We start from the raw sequence: 19,851 nt of genomic DNA, 5'->3' as shown, positions 1-19,851 counted from the left end.
CAAAAAGGCGCAGGCAGGTCAAAATCTGCCTTGAAAATTCCTGATGGAATTCTGAGGCAGATTTTTTACGCCTGCAAAAAACACTGTGTGAACAGGGCCTAAGGGATGCTCCCATTCTTCACCCTAGGGCCAGGATCACACATGCAGTTTTGATGCCGGTTTTGGCTCCGTTTTTTAAGCCAAACTCAGAAGTGGATACAAAAGAAAGAAGATGCATCAGTGTTTTCTTTACACCTTTCCTTCCTTTTGGATCCACTTGGCTCCAAAAACTGCATCAAAAACTGCATCAAAACCGTGTGTGTGATCCTGGCCTTAAAGGGGTTGTGTCACAACGGAGTGCTGCCTTTGTTCCCTCCGCTATGTGTGTGTGCACTGCTCTATCCCAGCGCGATGTCCCGGATACATTCCTGACCCCCTCCCCTCGTGTCCCTCTTCTTAACCCTTGATGTATGAGAAGCCAGGCTGACATAGTGTAAGTGCAGTATGTCAATGTGGTGCAAGGATCCAGCGGCTGACGGAAGGGTGACGTGTGGGTTGTATGTGGATGTATGGGCATCGCATCCCATTATAGCCTATAGAGTGAGATATGTTGCAGCCTACAGCCGGAAGTACTCGGGGACATATACCTCGAACGGAAGACTCAAAACGTGATGTGCACAGAGTCTAACGCCCATAGAGGTGAACGGTAGTTACGGAAGCAGTGTAGATACGTTTCCGGAATCCTGACCACATCCTCCGTGTGAATGCAGCGGCCACCTCACCGGGCAGGGACGGGGACGCGGGACACTCCTCTAGCTTCCGGCTCCGTACATAGTATTATGTAGGTGGCTGATTTGTGCGGGGCCCGGGTGTCGGACCCCCACAGATCATGTACTGATGACCTATCCGGTGGATAGGTCATCAGTTGTCAGAAGGTGGAAAACCCCTTTAAGATTCTCCTCTGTTTCTTCTCCTGCGTCCCAGCTGCTCAAGTGTCATAATCTTGACCCTAAAGACGCCAAATCACATGACCATGGCGGTCAATCACTACTGGCCTCAGTAACATTTTACCATGAGGTCCAGCTGCAGTGGTTGGCCACCGTGCTCATGTAAGCCCCAGCTGTTATGATGATATGATGCCACCAAGATGCCAAAATTCTGCCTCTTGAGACAGATTGCCCACCTCTACTTTGTCAGATATCTGACATTTCAGAAGACATATCCGGTAAGGTCCATGAGCCAAGACCACTTCAGTCGGCTTCTGGACCCCAAAACTTGCTCATGCTCTAGCAGGGGTTCCCTAAGAGGGGTTCCCTTAGTGGTCCAAAGATCTCCAAGCTAGAAGATGAGAGGGCACTGTGTCACTGATGAGACGTTTACAGATTACCAATATTTTGTCAGTAAGAAGAAGAGAAACCTAGAAGGTGTTTGTGTATTTGTCTAGACGTCTCTCCGCATGGGGCAGAGACTTGAAACAGCGTCTTCAAAAACCACAGCTGTCTATGCTGGGTTACACGACATTATGTGATGACTTCTCTTAAGAAACTGTAGCTAAAACTTAAAAAAGGTGATAGTTCAGGAAGCTGAGATATCAGCTGCTGTATGCAGGGTCAGGGTTTAAAACTTACTTTTATTCAAACCTTAAAATTGTGGATTCCCAACTCCTTCGATCTTTTCTGATCGGCACAGGCAGGTGCGATGACTTAGTTTTATCGTGCCTGTCTGCGCTAAGCCACTCTGGGCAAGCTTCACAGTGTGAATAATAAGGCAGGGAGCTGACAGCTCCCTGCGCCACCACTGTATTCCCTGCGCTTCGTCCCATCAAACGGCCACGGATCCTGGTTACAGCTGCATCCGGTTTCTAGGCAACCAGACACCTGCTTCTTCAGGCCTACTATGCAGAATGGTGCTGCAAGGAGCCGATGGCTCCCTGCTTCATAATTTTCTTCAACTGTATGCGTGTCCTTAGGAGTTGAAAATAGCGCTGATGCCAGGGGACCCGGGGCGAGTGCACCGTTTGCCTATGGTTAAAGCGGCTCTGATCCGCACACTGTAGAAGGATTTGAACAACCCCTTTCTGAAGATCTAATGTAACATTTGGAAATGGGTTTTCTAAACTAGGCAACACTCTGTCTGTCTACAGCTGCCACTAAGGGAAGGGGGGACTTACCGGATATACAGCTCCCATTCACCTTAATAACAAGTCTGTATACAGGTAGCTCCCCCTAGTGGTTGCTGCAGGCAGCCAGAATTGTATCATTTAACTCTATCGCTGAGTTAAGGAAAGCATAATATTTGAAGTTCTGTATCAGCAAAACTACAATACAACCCAGAAAAAAAAGTTTCTATTCTCTGACAGCAAGTAGAGATTCTGGAGGGGTAGAACCTTTTTTTTAAGGAGGACCTCTCCTGACACGTCTTTTTTAGTAAATAATTGTGTTCCCCGTAATATAACATTTCTGGAGCATATTTTTTTACAACTGTGTGCTGTGCCGTTCCTCTGTTATTCCTCCTAAAAATGTATGACTAAATTGACAACTGGATGTTGTCCCTACACAGACTGACAATGTCCAATGAGTGCTCACAATCTCAGAATGTTTAGGGACACGCCCCTTTGACAAGGGTGAATGGTAACACCCAGTCTTCAATGTACTCATAAATTTCTAGGAGGAATAACAGAGGAACGGCACAATGCAGAGTTACAAGAAACTACGCTCCAGAAATGAGATTTTATAGGGAATACAAGAATTTACTAAAAAAAGACAAGACAGGAGAAATGACAGGTCTACTTTAAGGAAAGCAAATTCATTTAACCCCTTAAACTAAGTGACAAAGAGGACGCTACATCGCCCGTGTGAAACTCCCGTCTTAGTTCTCACGGTCACCATCAGAATCGGGCCCTTGTCCTTTTTATTATAATGTACATATTTTATATGTACATGTTCACTGACAAGTTCTGCAATGTGAGACGTGTGGCGAGTAGGTGTTAAGACGTGACCACCATACCGGGCAGGAAGCTCCGAGCAGTGGAGGTGGTCACCGCCATGTCACGAGGGGCTGCTGCTAAGTTACATTTTCTTCGGTCTTTTTGACTAGTTCCTGTCCACATGTCAGAGCGATGTGGCTCTGCCTGACCACTTCTGCTTCAAGTGCAAGCTACACTATATGGCCAAAAGTATTGGGACACCCCTCATCATCATTGAATTCAGGTGTTTCCTTCAATCCCATCCCCCCCAGGTGTATAACACTCGCCATGCCGTCACTTTACAGACATTTGTGATAGAACGGGTCGGTGTAACGAGATAACTGAATTCCTGTAATGGGTCGTCACCGTTATAACAAGTCAGTTCATGAAATTTCTTCCCTCCTAGATTTTTTACCATCGCCTGTGAATGATATCATTGTAAAGTGGAAGGAACTGCAAAAACTCAGCCACGAAGTGCAGACCACGTAATGTTACAGAGCGGGGGCACCGACTGCTGAGGAGCAAGTGCAGAAAAGTCGCCAACGCTCTGCTGACTCCATAACTGCAGAGTATAGACCTCCTCTGGCATTAACATCCGCACATAAACTGCCCGGGACCTTCATGGCATGGGGGGCGAGCAGCTGCATGCCAGCCTTACATCACCAAGCGCAATGCCAAGCGTCAGATGGAGGGGTGTAAAGCCACCACTGGACGAGGTTCCCTGACGATAAGCTGAGATCTGACGAAGTCCTAGTCGCTCTGGTTAATAGTAGGGGACCCAACAGGGCATTTGGATAGGGGTCGCCAAAACCCGACACCCACTTTATATAATGTCGCAATACAGGAGAGGGGGGGGGTGTTTGCATAACATTTAGATGACGACCCTTATCAGGGCGGTATTGGTAGTTTCGGGCTTCATGTAAAAGGAACATTACTCATTGAGCAATAAAAAAAGATCAGAAGATTTATCATATACTTTTTGTTTCACTCCCTTATTTTCAAGCCCTCCGCTTGCTGCCTGTGAATGATAACATTCTTTTTTTAATACTTTTAAAGGAAAAACCGGATCCTGATCATGTGCTGTATGGCTCGTTACATGTCAGAGCTCTGTTAGGGTATGTTCACACGCAGTGTTTTCAGACGTAATTCGGGCGTTTTACGCCTCGAATTATGCCTGAAAAAAACGCCCCTAATACGCCTACAAACATCTGGCCATTGCTTGCAATGGGTTTTACGGTGTTCTGTTCCCACGAGGTGTAATTTTACGCGTCGCTGTCAAAATACGGCACGTAAAAAGACCCCGCGAAAAATAAGTGCATCTCATTTCTTGGGACATTTTTGGATCCGTGTTTCATTGACTCCATTGAAAAACAGCTCCAATAACAGCCGTAATTTACGCCGCGAAAAACGCGAGTTGTTAAAAAAACGTCTGAAAATCAGGAGCGGTTTTCGCTTGAAAACAGCTCCGTATTTTCAGACGTATTTTGGTCACTGCGTGTGAACATACCCTAATGAGGCCTGCAGCTATGTGAGGAGAACATGCACAGCATAAAAAGTTTCTATTCACTACCAGCAATCAGAGCTAGTAAATAGTAATAGTAAGGCTAACTATATTAGAATGTGGTATAACCATTCTTTATACTATAAAAACATTAAACAGTTCGGGGGGGTCCTCACCTTGTGGAGTGGCTGGCCCTGGCCCTGGGACTGTCTTTGGGACCATCATTATTTTTACGGGAGTCACAAGGTGGAGAATAGAATATTTGGATTAACAGTAGTCACACCTGGATTTTTAATGGAGGGCATATGGGTGTAATTGACGAGGGTTTCATAGGAGCTTCACCCATCTAGCTGACTGCCCCAGATTTGTATCCAAAGACCCTGGGCAAAGACAAATGGTTTGTTGGTGCCCCCTATGGCACCAAGCCCCATGGGCACATGCCCTGGCGGACTCACTCTTGCTATGCCCCTGTGCTAAGGACCTCTCTCTTCTAATCAAAGCAAAGAGTTGCCGCAACGAGTTGATCTTCTGGAGGATCTATCTCGTCTGGGCATTATCTGGACAACCCACTGATGGGCGATGGGCAATGCCTCATTCAGCCTTGCTGGAAGCTGTCCCCCAGTAGTAACAACCAATCACAGAACCCCCCCCAGCGATCATCTCATGACCATGACATAAGGTGGTAAGAGGTTATCCCAAATGAACGACCCCTTTACCGTTCTTCAAAACTACAAGTAAAGTGACCTTCCACTTATATATTAAGGGGTAGTCTGGCTAGACAAGGTCACTATCTACATGGTACTTTGGTATGAACCAATTGTGTCAATTATAGTATATAGCTGATATGAAACTAAGAATTACATCTTATATGAGAATTTATCACCCACAAACCACACGACGACAAGTCTGGCCACAGTAGTACAAAGAGCATGTATGTAGCGTCGAAACAGCAGTGACTTTTTGAGGAACTGCTTTGTTTGTGAGAGTAGTTGGGAGGTTACGAGAACTAAGGCTCGGTGGATGGAGCTGTTGACTTGCAGACAGTGGCGTAACTACCGCGGTAGCTACGGGGCCCGCGGCTTGAGGGGGCCCATGCCGCCAGCCGACACTCCCCCCCATATGCCCGGTGGCGCCGCTAGCAGCCGTTACGGCTGCTACAGCAGTAGCGGCGCTACCATGGGGCCCGCGCCGCCGAGCCTCCAACAAGTATGGGCCGGGCGACACAGGCCCTCTCATGCCTGTAGGTGTCACTAGCACCGGAGGAGGCCCCGGTGCTAGCGATAGCCAAATACATGCACTAGCGCTGAATGGCCCGACCATTCAGCGCCTTACAATGACGATGATTGGCTAGCGGCGCGATGACGTCATCGCGGCGCTTCCATGCTTGAAAGGCCCTGATTGACGGGGCAAGTCATTCTGCCCCGCCAATCAGCGTCATTGGACGACGCTCGTTCAGCTCCTGCAGACCTGCTCAGAAGAGAGCAGATCTGCATCGCCAGCGAACAGGAACGGGATCATGTGAGTATGTAACGTTTTTTGGTTTTTTTTCTCTCATAAAACTGTTAATAGCATTATCTATAGTGGGGGCTCTATCTACAGGGGGGGTCATCTATATGTGGGCCACTATATACAGGTGGGGTCTATATGTGGGGATGTGGGGCCCTAGCTACAGGGGTGGTCTGTATGTGGGGATGTGGGCCACTATATACAGGGGGGTCTATATGTGGGCCACTATCTACAGGGGAGTCTATATGTGGGGCACTATATACAGGGGGAGCTATATGTAAGACACTATACAGGGGTGAACTATATGTAAAGCACTATCTATAGGGGGAGCTATTTTTAGGGCACTTTCTATAGGGGTGGGCTATATGTGGGAAACTATATACAGGGGTGGCTTACCTGTGGGGTACTAGCAACAGGGTGGCTATATGTAGGGCACTGTCTACAGAGGTGGGCTATACATGGAGCACTACCTATAGGGGAAGCTATATGTAGGGCAGCACGGCGGCTATGGGGGCACTATCTACAGGGGCACGGTGTGTGTGTGACAGTGTATGGTACTATTATAATCAGGTACACAGTGTATGGCGCTATTATAGTTAGAGGTGCAAGAGGTGTTGAGAATTTTATCTTCGTTTATAGGTGCAGAAATGTTTTAAAAGTGAGAAGCTGAAGACATCTGAGCGGAAAACTTAGGAAATGGGTCATGGCTGGTAGAAATCCATCATAGATTTATGGATCGGAGGGAGAAGAAAAGAACTAGAATCTGAAACATCACCGGTGAGTCACTTAATGTAAATGTTTATTTTTCCTCTAATCATCACTGTAGTCACTGTATGATCTGCAGCGAGATAATTATGATATGATTTTTTTCTTTGTGAAACAGCATCTCCCGGCATATCCTCACCATTGTACGGGCCATGCTGGGAGCTGTAGTTTTACGTCGTACAAACCTATACGGCAGGGGTTGCACTAAATTGAGCTGTATTTGTCCTGGTGTTGTATATATGTACTGATCTTGGTTCTGATGCTGTATGTAAGTACTGAGCTTGGTTCTGGTGCTGATTGGTTTTGGTTCTGTGTATATATGTACTCAGCTTGGTTCTACGAACGTATTTATGTACTGAGCTTGGTTCTGGTGCTGTATTTATGTACTGAGGTTGGTTCTGGTGCTGTATATATGTATGGGCTTGGTTCTAGTGCTGTATTTATGTACTGAGCTTGGTTTTAGTGCTGTATATATGTACTGAGCTTTGATCTGGTGCTGTATATATGTCAGAGCTTGGTTCTAGTGCTGTATTTATGTACTGAGCTTGGTTCTGGTGCTGTCTACATGTACTTAGCTTGGTTCTAGTGCTGTATTTATGTACTGATCTTGGTTGTGGTACTGTATTTATGTACTGAGCTTGGTTGTGGTACTGTATATATGTCAGAGCTTGGTTCTGGATCTGTAGTCTATATAGGATATATTTATAATAACAAAATTGCAGGGCAGATGGAATTGTTTTCAATTCATTGTATATTCAATGGGAATCTGTCAGGTAGTTTTAACCCCTTGAACCGCCACCATGCAGTAATACATGACCTGACAATATTTCCAAACATTCCCCTGTATGTTTTTTTTAGATGCAGCAAAATTCTTAAAATCCACTTTTAAAACGGCGCACACTATATGCTAATTACTCATTAGAGGGTTATGGGGCGGTGCCGCTATCCTCAAGAGTCACATAGTCCTGCCTCAAAACCCACCTTTCCATGTTTGAGTGACATCTCCCTGGCTGATACAACTTTCTCGGATGCACCATTGCCTTGTGGCACTATACACAAGGGGGGGCTGTGTGGCACTATACACAAAGGGGGGGGGGGCTGTGTGGCACTATACACAAGGGGTAGCTGTGTGGCACTATACACAGGGGGGAGCTGTGTGGCACTATACACAAGGGGGAGCTGTGTGGTACTATACACAGGGGGAGCTGTGTGGTACTATACACAAGGGGGAGGTGTGTGGCACTATACACATGGGGGACCTGTATCGCACTATTTACAAGGGGGAGGGCTGTGGCTCTATCTACAGGGGGCTGAGTGTGGCGCAATCTACAGGGGTCTGTGTGTGGCACTTTCTACTAAGGGGGGGGCTGTGCTGCACTTTATACTGAGGGGGGCTGTGTGGCACTATATACAGTGGGAGCTGTATAGCGCTATATACAGTGGGGGCTTTATGGCAATATCTACAGGGGGCTGTATGGCACTATCTACAAGGGGGAGGTGGGGGCGCTATCTACAAATGGGGTGTGATACTGTCTATAGGCGTGGCTATATAGCACTGGCTACAGGGGGCTGTATTTCACATTCTACAGGGGGCACTATTTATAAGGGGGGCTGCTTGTGGCACCCGGTGGGGGGGGGGACAACGCCGGTCAAGGGTTTGCTATGGGGCCTAGTCTTTCCTAGTTACGCCCCTGCTTGCAGAGATGGTTTCTGAACATCTATATGGTGGGTTTATGTTCTTTCCATTCTTAAGAAGGTTTCTTCTCGGTGCTCTGGACTTCCAAAACCTGAAGACACACTTATAGGTCAACTGGCTTTCCATGAATCTGTCCATAGTCTGGTATGTGTACTAGTATGATTGAGTTTTTGTCAAACTAGTCCACAAGGAACCCACAACAGGTCATTGAGTAAGCCCTTGAGCTAATTATTGATTTTATATATGTTGGGGTTTCCCGATGACTAGATTGGAGAAACGCTGCCTTAGACCTTCGATGGTCAACCTGTGATATTATAATGGCCTCAAATGGTGGTTTTTGTGTTCTTCTGGATCAACTAATCAATTGTATGGATGGACTTGAGGATCTCTGTTTTATTTTTTTAACCCACTGACTATGTATGTAAATTCAACTTTGACTCCATCAGAAGGTCACCCATCACATTTAACCAGGACTATGGTTGAATGAGGCAAAAACAACCATATAGGGCTTGTTTCCTGGGTCATATATACAGTCTGTGCTCCCTCAATATATCTAAGGGGACAAATTATAGATACTCTATAACTTGTAGAATGCTTGGACAAACCCTACCCCATAAAGTCAGCCCCGGAGATCACATTGCCGAGTCTGACATGGAAAGGACAAAGGGAAGCCCCTCCTTTTAGCTGCACAGCAATAAGTGCAGCGAGTTCCTGATGTAAAATGAGGAACCATCTGACTTTCTCACAATCATCTCTTGTTTCATCCCTGGGAAGAACTATGTAAGGTCTGCAGTTTCGGGAATTCCTATTTTGGTGACGTTGTCCATATAGATTTAGCTCCATTATCCGGTAATCCCTCTGCTTCAGGATGTGCGGATAGTTAGTGGGGTTCTGATAATAACCACTTTAACAAATCGTGTGTGGCTGAGAGAAATAGGGAAATAGTGTTTTTTATTCAAGCAAGGGCGTAAAAGTTACAGTGGATGTCAGAGATGACCTCCCCGGACCACCCATTGCCCTCACTGAGCGGCCCAATCATGGACTCGGTATCAGAGCTCGGCAATGGATATAGTCCCCCTTCTGGCCGAGCTCGGACTCAAGCCTATGAACAGTTCCAACCTATTCCCGGTGGCAAGTGAAAGAAGCTCCTAAGCGAACAGTGGAAAATAGTCCCGAACTGAGAATGCAGATCCACCCTAGTTGACACTGGTACCGTTCCTATTTGCTGTGATCCCCAGGGGCATTTGTCTTCTGCTGCTGGGTTCGACTGCAATTTTAGGCAGACGCGTAACCTGAAGTTCCTACTACCTCTGCACCCCAATAGTCAAACTCCAACCTCTGAGCTCTGCTGTACAGCTCTGCTTACTGATGCTCTGCTGCACCTCTGAGCTCTACTGCATCCCTGGGGTATGTGGTTACACTGCTGTACTTCTCGGCTCTGCTGCACGTCAGCACTGATGTTCTACTGCACCGCTGGGCTCTACTGCCCAGGGGTGGAAGGGAAGCTGCTGCATGGCTTGGTAGTCCTCTTCTCCAGGGGCGTAGCTAGAAAACAGTGGGCCCCATTGCAAAGAGCCCCATCCACACCCACTACAGAAACCCTAATATATTACAGGGGGCAGCTATTTCTGTATAACGGAGGAGCCTGCATTAGTCCTGTGTGGAGACTTGGTGGACACGAGGGGAGGGGTAGTTCTGTTCAGGAGGGAAGGGGTGGTAGTGTTCAGGGCAGGGCTGGAAGCATTAGTTTAGCTGCAGCTGTTCTATGGATAAGACGTCCTCTGTCCTTCTTGTCTAGAAAAGATCCTCCTCATCATCATCATCATCATCATCATGAAGCTGGAGATACTTCTCGCTTTTGTTGCTCTGATGCTTTTTTCTTTAGGTAAGTTCTAGATATAGAATGTTTCTCCTTTGTACAAAGGATATGACTCACTTAGAGGGTGCGCCGCATTAGGGTCCATGCGCACCCAAAAATGGTCCAGACAGAGAGGTGGAAACCTTCCAGATTTTATTAAAGCTGCATTATTTTTTGGGGGCCATTGCCCCGACGGTAGAAAATTTTTACTGTGTTGTTCATGGAGGATATATATATATATATTATTTTTTTTGAAGTTTCCTCTAGATAATACCTTAAATCAGTTGTTTTTTTCATTGTTTTCTTTTTTTCCAAAATATTTGTAACATTTTCTTTTACACTTTTAAGTAAAAATTTTTTAGAAAATTTAAAATAAAATCATGAAATATTACATTTGTTTGCAATATGTACACAGCTGGAGGAGGGGCAGCACCGTGCCCTTATAGTCAGCGATACTGTGCCTCTGTATCTCTCCAAAAATTCAAAAACATTGTGGCATGCACCATCACATACTGTATTATTGAGGTAGGGGCATTGATTCCAACGGACAATATGAAGCCACCACTCTGAGTGTTTATTAGGGGTGTGCGACCTGTGCAGTCGCAGTGGGCGCACCAGCTGACTCTGCTGACAGGAGCGCCACAGATGGCCACCACCACATATCTTAATATTTTTTGTATAGCAGTATTTGTTAGACATTATATAGCACTGTTATTAGATGATTTTATGTATGGTGTTATTTGGGCACTATGTGGTGGTATTGTGTGGCACTGCACAGTATATTATTTTTACAGTGTATGGTGGTAGTGGTACTGTATATCCATAATCAATATCGTGGAGGTGCCCACAGAATGGACCAAACAGGGCACGTCAATGTAAGGCTGGCTTTGGTGCCTATGGTTATTAAAGGCGTTATACCCCTTAGTGACGTCAGACGTACTGTTAACATGTCGTTTTTATTGTGCAGCAATTGGAGCAGTCTGAACGCAGCTTTTCTACTATCCCCCACCATCATTAGAGGCTGCATTTTTTTTTTAGCCTTTTGGGCCTTGTTCACACTGTGCAGATTTGCTGCAGATTTTCCATGCATTATTTAAGCTAAAACCAGAATTGGATCCAGGAGAGCAGACCTATAAGGCTTTTCTTTATAAATTTCATCTGTTTATGTTCTGTTCCTGGTTTTGACTACATTCCAAATCTGCAGCAGATCCGCACTGTGTGAACAAGGCCTTGCAGTTAATTCTCCCGCAGTTTATTCTATACAGGATGTTTAAATAGTAAACTTGTCAAACATCCTCTTCCCGCAGAATTCTGTTAACGTGGCTATTTCAGGTCGCACACGCGGTACTTACACGTTCATACAAACATTGTGAGCTCCAGACTGATATATTTTATCTGCGCTAATACACTGTAACAAATCCTCAGGACAGGAGAGAGATTTCTGCTACTAATGTATTTAGCTGTGATCGATAAATTCTTAAATATATATATATAGATAGAGTGAGACATATATATGTATGTATATATATATATATAAATGTTTTCAAAGGTGTACATTGCCTGATAAGCTGATCACATGACGGTCCATTGTGGAGACCCCCAGCGATCAGTCATAATCTGTCAGCAAGTGTTCAATATCCCAGCAGTGCCACCACAGGTGAAGTGAAGCATTACATGGAGCCCGTTATAAATCAATGATATGTCAATGTAATGCACGGACATGTCAGGTCCTCCAGTGTGAGAGACACTCTTTATAGCCACTCTCTGCTCTGACTCTGATGGATGAGAGCCCAGAACGGGGGACCGCCCCCCTATTGACTCAAAATTACCTAAAATGGTATTTAAAAAAGGCTTTTCTGCACCAGTCAGGTTTATGGTTAATTTTTTTTTTCTTGGGGAAAACACTGTGTCAGAGGCGAATAAAATCAGTGCGAGTTCTGCTGTACAAGCTTTAACGGAAATGCCGGTCCTGCAGATAGTCCGTAGGCGTAGTCAACCAAAAGAGGGTCAAAGTGAAACAATGGGAGGAAACTCATGTTAAAAACAAAGGAAGTGCATCCAGACGGTAAACAGTAACAAGAAGATGACTCAATGTAACCAAGCGAATACAACGACCGCAATAATGGAATATCTCAACATTTATTTATTAGAAATTAAATACCCAAATGGGAAGACGAATCCACGGCACTCGCCCCTTAAAAACAGTAACTTATCTGTAGTTCGGCATCTTCAGGCAGATATAAACGGGACATATATACTGCAATTGGCATATGGCCATTTCGCATCACTCAGACTCTATCCCAAGGCCTTATGAAAGCGTCTGAGTGATGGAAACGGCTGTAGGCCGACGGCTGTGTGTATAGGCCGTAGGTGTGTGTATATATGTAGGGAGGACTGGGAAGTCCTCCTACTGTGGTCAATAATTGAAGAAGAAGCTAGGATAGCTCCTGTGTCTAATGGGTAAGTGGGGAGAGTGCTTCCTAGAATGCAATTCTGTGCAGACACCGAACAAGCAGGGTTAACTAGGAGATTTCAGCTCTGAAGCCTGCAGAATTCTGAATGGAGCTCTGGATTATAACACAGGCTGTAATTTAGGAAAAAAAATAGATAATGTGTTTATATATATATATGTATATGTCCCTGCTTGTTCAGTGTCCATACAGGTTTACATTCTGGGACGTGTAGTCCTTACAATTGACGGATGTAGGATTTTAGTCACTCGCTGTGCTATCTTAGGTCTAAACCCCCCTTGTTCTTCCCCATCCCCCTTATGTCAGCCTCGATCATGGCTAATAGAAATGCAGTGCATCCACAAAGCTCAAGGAAGAGGCACAGGCCACAGCACCGGCAGGGTGGGCCAAAAATGACAGAAGACCCGGCTAAGACTTGTGACATTTCTGGCCACGACATTCTGCCTGGCGGTCTCTTTGTTTAGCGACCGATGTTAGAGAAAAAGACGGCCAGTCCGGAGGAATCACACAAACACGAGGGCCGTCTTGAAGTTTTAAGCTGGGGTGGGACTGTGGGTTTGGCCCTGGGTCTCCCCATAGCCGGTGCGTTGTCTACCACCACTGGCCCCATAACTGTGATATCGTAATCATGTGGTGCAGGAGATACTAGAGACATAACATGGCAGATCTATTCCATTGTGACCACAGAAAGGGTTAATGTAAAAAAAAAATTTTCATGAAAACCATATACAGCTGGTAGGCAAATATCTCATGTGATCCACAGACATCGTCTCCATCTGTCATGCAGCTGGAGACATTATACAAAACGGGGAGGGAGATATTTGCATGTAGACAAAGACCAGGACATGAGCATAACCACTTCCTAAACCCTATCGTCGCACCCAGGGCCGGCCTGAGGTTGGTTGATGCCATGTACAGTACACCGGTCCCCTTACCATATAGTGCCCAAATATAGTCATACAGTGTCCCAATAGGATTGCCATAATGTGCCACTGGCTTTCCATAGTTTTGGGCATGACGTGTGGACTTGTGGGTGCCGTAGTGACAGATGAGGTGTCCTGTTCGACCCCCTAAAGGACTATCAGGTTATTTGTGAATGAACCTAATAAAGTGATAGACCCTAGTAGCCATGCCCCGAAGGCACCCTAAAATGACTATGTCATCCTCTGGACTCCATGTGGTGGCAGGGCCCTCAATATCTTGACCAGCGCCCACTGGAGGATTCTCTGGTCTTCTGATGGTCCACCCTTGGTTATTGAGACCTACGCCCATCCTCTAGCCTCAATCATCCTCTCGTACATTAACCCTAGATCTGTAGATCTAACTCGGTAAAGGGTCTCTAAATGTGTTGCACAGCAGGGACCCAGCGTCAAATGTTTCTTCGTAAAAAAAGTCGCCTTACCCAGCTCTGTACACGGAAATACAAAAAAGTTACGGGGATCACAATATGGCGATGCAAAAAAAAAAAAATTTGTTTCTTTCAAACTTTCAATTTTTTTAAAAGTGCTAAAACATAACAAAAACTATATAAATTTGGTATCACCGCGATCGTCCTGACCCGCAGAATAAAGATCAGGTGTCATTTTCACCGTACATTGAACACCGTAAAAAAGAAACCAATAAGAAAATGGCGGGGCTGCTGTATTTTTCCAATTCCACCCCATTCTGATTTTTTAAAGTTGTCCCATAAAAATGAAGCCCTCGTATGACGGTGTCAACGAAAAAATCTAAAAGTTATGAATTTTTGAACGCGGGGAGGAAAAAAATCAAAAGCGTAAAAAAACGAAAACTAGTCTGGTCCTGAAAGGGTTAATAGTCCTGTTGCTCTAAAGTGTTCCACCTAAATAATTTGAGGACATCCTCTAAAGCGATTGAGCTGGTGTTTCCTGGTAGCTTAAAGATTCTGTCATCTTCTATTACACTTTATGTTTCAATTCCTCAAAATTTCTCGAATAATTCTTCCTTATGTCAAGATGTTGGAAATTGGTCCCGATCGTGTCCGACTCTCACCGGCTTATTACAATAGGGAGCTCGGATACCTCGTAAGGGTATGTTCACACCACCTATTTTCAGACGTTTTTCGGGCCGTAAAATGCGGGGGCTGAACGCCTCCAAACATCTGCCCATTGATGTCAATGAGAAAAACAGCGTTCCGTTCCCACGGGGCGATTTTTACGCGGCCGTTTTTAAAAACGGCCGCGTAACAAAACGCCTCATAGAAAGAAGCGCATGTTTCTTCTTGAGCTGTTTTTGGAGCCGTTTTTCATTGACTCAATAGAAAAACAGCTCCAAAAATGGTGGTTAAAAATGGCGCAAAAAACGCAAGTTGCTTAAAAAACGTCTGAAGATCGGAGGCTGTTTTCCCTTGATAACCGCTCCGTATTTTCAGCCATTTTTTGTGAATCGTGAGAACTTAGACTATTTCTTGTATGAGTCAGTGTGGTTCTTTTGCATGAGTTCTGAGCAGAACTGAGTTATTTCCTATTTCTAAACTGCTAACCCCCCTTTTGAAGCCGCTATATGCTTTCCCATGACATATTGACTAGTATGATAATATCTGAGAAGTTTGGTAATTTTCTGAAGACCCTGAAGGAAACATATGGTGCGCTATGGCCCCTTTAATGCCATATAGAACACAGCGCCACTCTCACCATGAGGCTGTATCAGGTACTGCGGCTCAGTCCTTTTGACTTCAATGATGCTGAACTGTAGGATCAGATGGTGCTGGATCGTTACTGCAGTGAAGGGACTGAGCACAATAGTCCCTGAATTCTACTGATCAAGTCACACGAGACAGTCCCTACCGGTCAAAGATTTATGGCCATCAATGTTCTCTCCTGGAAAACCCCTTAAAGTACATTTGCATTATCCCTCACTTCCCATATTCATACCACACCCTGATTAGGGAACGTCCGGACTGTCCATTCTATTGTAATACTTCTCCATTATCGGTATAAAATCATAATAAATTGCAGCGTCAACAAGGCGTTTAAACTTTTCTTATTATAAAGGGTCAATAAGAATAAAATGCTATAATTCTTTTATAACAGTACATCTTCCCTTTATATTTCTCCCTTTGAGGATGGTATTTACCTTTAAATCCATTGTTAACAGTGTGAATGGTGTAATGCTTCATTTCTCCTGCGGAGGCGCTGTAGGGAAATTGAACAATTTTTGCTGTTTACCACCAATGATTACAGCTTATTACTGGGGATCCTAGAAGTGGAACACCCTGTGATCAGTTTATCCTCTTTGCCCACTTTTAACAAAGAAAACATTGGCCAAAGTATATGGGCTCGTGCTAATACACAGGAGCCAAACAGAAAAGGAAGAGCTGTAATGTAAAGTAATGTAAGGCATGGGGAAGGATCAGGGCAGCAGTTGGATCTCAGGCTCTCATTAGATAGGCAAGTAGTTACTGATAATAGCTGTAAGTAATGGAGAAGACCCTGTAGATGTACAGATGTAGCCACGTTTATCTTGACTCTGATAACTTGCTGCAGCGTGATATCACACAACGAAAGCCATTGAAAAAGTTAAAAAAAAAGTCAAGTTAAAGTTCCTTGCCACTGTTAAATGCGTTAAAAGTCAAGATACAGATGGCTACATCTGTACAGCGAACAGCAGGTATGGGTTACTCATAGGTCATGATGACTCATATGAAGACCACCACAGTTGAAGCACGAAGGCTCTGTCTACCTCCTACTCATAAACATTTATAAGATATCCGCCACGTCTTAAATATTTACTTTTACATTTTTGCCTGAGAATCTATGATAGAAGACATTGCTGCACTACATTTTCTATACCTAGTATCCAGCTCTTACATGGGAGGACGCTGGATGCAGAGGGGCCCTATGCAAATAGTGTATGTGGGCCCCCTTCATGCACCACTCGCACACCGGACATATGACACAGAATAGCCACTCACACACAAAAACATGTCCCACACGTGCCGCTCACACACTGGACACATGCCACTGATACGCTGGATACATGCCACACACGCGCCGCTCACAGACTGGACACATGCCACTGATACGCTGGATACATGCCACACACGCGCCGCTCACAGACTGGACACATGCCACTGATACGCTGGATACATGCCACACACGCGCCGCTCACAGACTGGACACATGCCACTGATACACTGGATACATGCCACACACGCGCCGCTCACAGACTGGACACATGCCACTGATACGCTGGATACATGCCACACACGCGCCGCTCACAGACTGGACACATGCCACTGATACACTGGATACATGCCACACACGCGCTGCTCACAGACTGGACACATGCCACTGATACGCTGGACAGATGCCATACACGTGTCACTCACAGGCTGGGCATATGCGTCACTCACACATTGGATACATTCCATACATTTACTAAACAAATGCTGAAGACCTTTAGTACATGTGCCACTGACAACATATAGGATGTGTGCCACACACGTACCACTCAAAAAAAAAAAGGACAAATGCTGCACGCGCCACTGACACATAGGAAACATGCTGCACGGGCCACTGACACATAGACACAATCTACACGTGCCACTGACACATAGACACATTCTACACGTGCCACTGACACACACACATATTTTGCACTCACCACTGACACAGACACAATCCACACGTGCCACTGACACATAGACACAATCTACACGCACCACTGACACATAGACACATTCTGCACACACCACTGACACAGACACTTTCTGCACGTGCCACTGACACATAGACACAATCTACACGCACCACTGACACATAGACACAATCTACACGCACCACTGACACATAGACACAATCTACACGCACCACTGACACATAGACACTTTCTGCACACACCACTGACACATAGACACATTCTACACGTGCCACTGACACACACACATTTTGCACTCACCACTGACACAGACACAATCTACACGTGCCACTGACACATAGACACAATCTACACGCACCACTGACACATAGACACAATCTACACGCACCACTGACACATAGACACTTTCTGCACACACCACTGACACATAGACACATTCTACACGTGCCACTGACACACACACATTTTGCACTCACCACTGACACAGACACAATCTACACGTGCCACTGACACATAGACACAATCTACACGCACCACTGACACATAGACACAATCTACACGTGCCACTGACACATAGACACAATCTACACGCTCCACTGACACATAGACACAATCTACACGCACCACTGACACATAGACACAATCTACACGCACCACTGACACATAGACACAATCTACACGCACCACTGACACATAGACACAATCTACACGCTCCACTGACACATGGACACATTCTGCACGCGCCACTGACACACTGAACACCGCTTTTGTATCCCTGCAGAGAGCAACTAAAGAACCTCTAGAAAACTTTCTTCCTCTTGTTAGTGGTGAACACTTCTTATATTATTAGCCAGTGGGGTAACTACCGCCGTAGCAGCCGGCACGAGCCCCCATCATGGCCGCAGGCTCCGCTAGCAGCCGCTATGGCTGCTACAGCGGGACGCCACTGAAGACTACGGCAGAGCAGGGAGGTATCTCCCCGCTCTGCCATTAAACAAAAGACATGTATCCCCTCTCCACAGGATATCCACAGGACATGTATCCCCTCTCCACAGGATCTCCACAGGATAGGGGATACATGTGTGATCGCTGGCAGCGATAGGGAGAACGGGGGACTGAAAGTCCCCTGAAGTTCTCCATCACAAACCTCGGACTTCCGGGGTCTGTGTCGGCAGCTCCGTAGAAATGTATGGAGCGCCGGTCCCGCTTGTGCGCATGCGTGACCAGCGCTCCTTTCATTTTTATTGAGCTGCCGACACAGACCCCGGAAGTCCGAGGTTAGTCATGGAGAACTTCGGGGGACTTTTAGTTCCCCGTTCTCCCTATCAATGCCAGCGATCACACATGTATCCCCTATCCTGTGGAGATCCTGTGGAGAGGGGATCCATGTTATTTGTAGGACACACTATAGGTCGCATTTTTTTGGGGGGGGGAGCGCTGTATGGCTTTCCCTGCACGGGGGGGGCGCTGTATGGCGTTCCCTGCAGGGGGGGCGCTCTATGGCGTTCCCTGCAGGGGGGGGCGCTGTATGGCGTTCCCTGCAGGGGGGGCGCTGTATGGTGTTCCCTGCAGGTGGGGGGGGGGGCGCTGTATGGCGTTCCCTGCAGGGGGGGCGCTGCATGGCGTTCCCTGCAGGGGAGGGGGGCGCTGTATGGCATTCCCTGCAGGGGGGGGCTGTATGGCGTTCTCTGCAGGGGGGGCGCTGTATGGCGTTCCCTGCAGGGGGGGGGCACTTTATGGCGTTCCCTGCAGGGGGGGGGCTGTATGGCGTTCCCTGCAGGGGGGGGCTGTATGGCGTTCTCTGTATGGCCCTCTGTATGGCCCTCTGTAGATAACCCCATACAGTCCCCCTGTAGATAACGCCACACAGTCCCCCCTGTAGATAACGCCACACAGTCCCCCCTGTAGATAACGCCACACAGTCCCCCTCTGTAGATAACGCCACAGTCCCCCTCTGTAGATAACGCCACACAGTCCCCCTCTGTAGATAACGCCACACAGTCCCCCTCTGTAGATAACGCCACACAGTCCCCCTCTGTAGATAACGCCACACAGTCCCCCTCTGTAGATAACGCCACACAGTCCCCCCTGTAGATAACGCCACACAGTCCCCCTCTGTAGATAACGCCACAGTCCCCCCTGTAGATAACGCCATACAGTCCCCCCTGTAGATAACGCCACACAGTCCCCCTCTGTAGATAACGCCACACAGTCCCCCCTGTAGATAACGCCACACAGTCCCCCCTGTAGATAACGCCACACAGTCCCCCTCTGTAGATAACGCCACACAGTCCCCCCTGTAGATAACGCCACACAGTCCCCCCTGTAGATAACGCCACACAGTCCCCCTCTGTAGATAACGCCACAGTCCCCCCTGTAGATAACGCCATACAGTCCCCCCTGTAGATAACGCCACACAGTCCCCCTCTGTAGATAACGCCACAGTCCCCCTCTGTAGATAACGCCACACAGTCCCCCTCTGTAGATAACGCC

The 19,851-nt window shown here is 46.5% G+C and overlaps 1 protein-coding gene across 2 annotated transcripts in view; it reads left to right on the top strand.

Moving 5' to 3' along the window:
- The first annotated feature begins 10,177 nt into the window (after window positions 1–10,177).
- The window catches only part of LOC142664303 (SLAM family member 5-like), a 28,058-nt gene continuing 18,384 nt past the window's right edge, over window positions 10,178–19,851 (top strand). For both annotated transcript variants that reach the window (XM_075843333.1, XM_075843334.1), the window contains exon 1: window positions 10,178–10,297. In XM_075843333.1, coding sequence (XP_075699448.1) covers window positions 10,246–10,297 — 52 coding nt within the window. In that variant the 5' untranslated portion in view covers window positions 10,178–10,245. The remainder of the gene's footprint in view (window positions 10,298–19,851) is intronic.

The sequence above is a fragment of the Rhinoderma darwinii genome, chromosome 12, assembly GCF_050947455.1.
Source record: "Rhinoderma darwinii isolate aRhiDar2 chromosome 12, aRhiDar2.hap1, whole genome shotgun sequence".
In the NCBI taxonomy this organism is placed as follows: Eukaryota; Metazoa; Chordata; class Amphibia; order Anura; family Rhinodermatidae; genus Rhinoderma; species Rhinoderma darwinii.
This window is presented reverse-complemented; position numbering and strand designations above follow the sequence as displayed.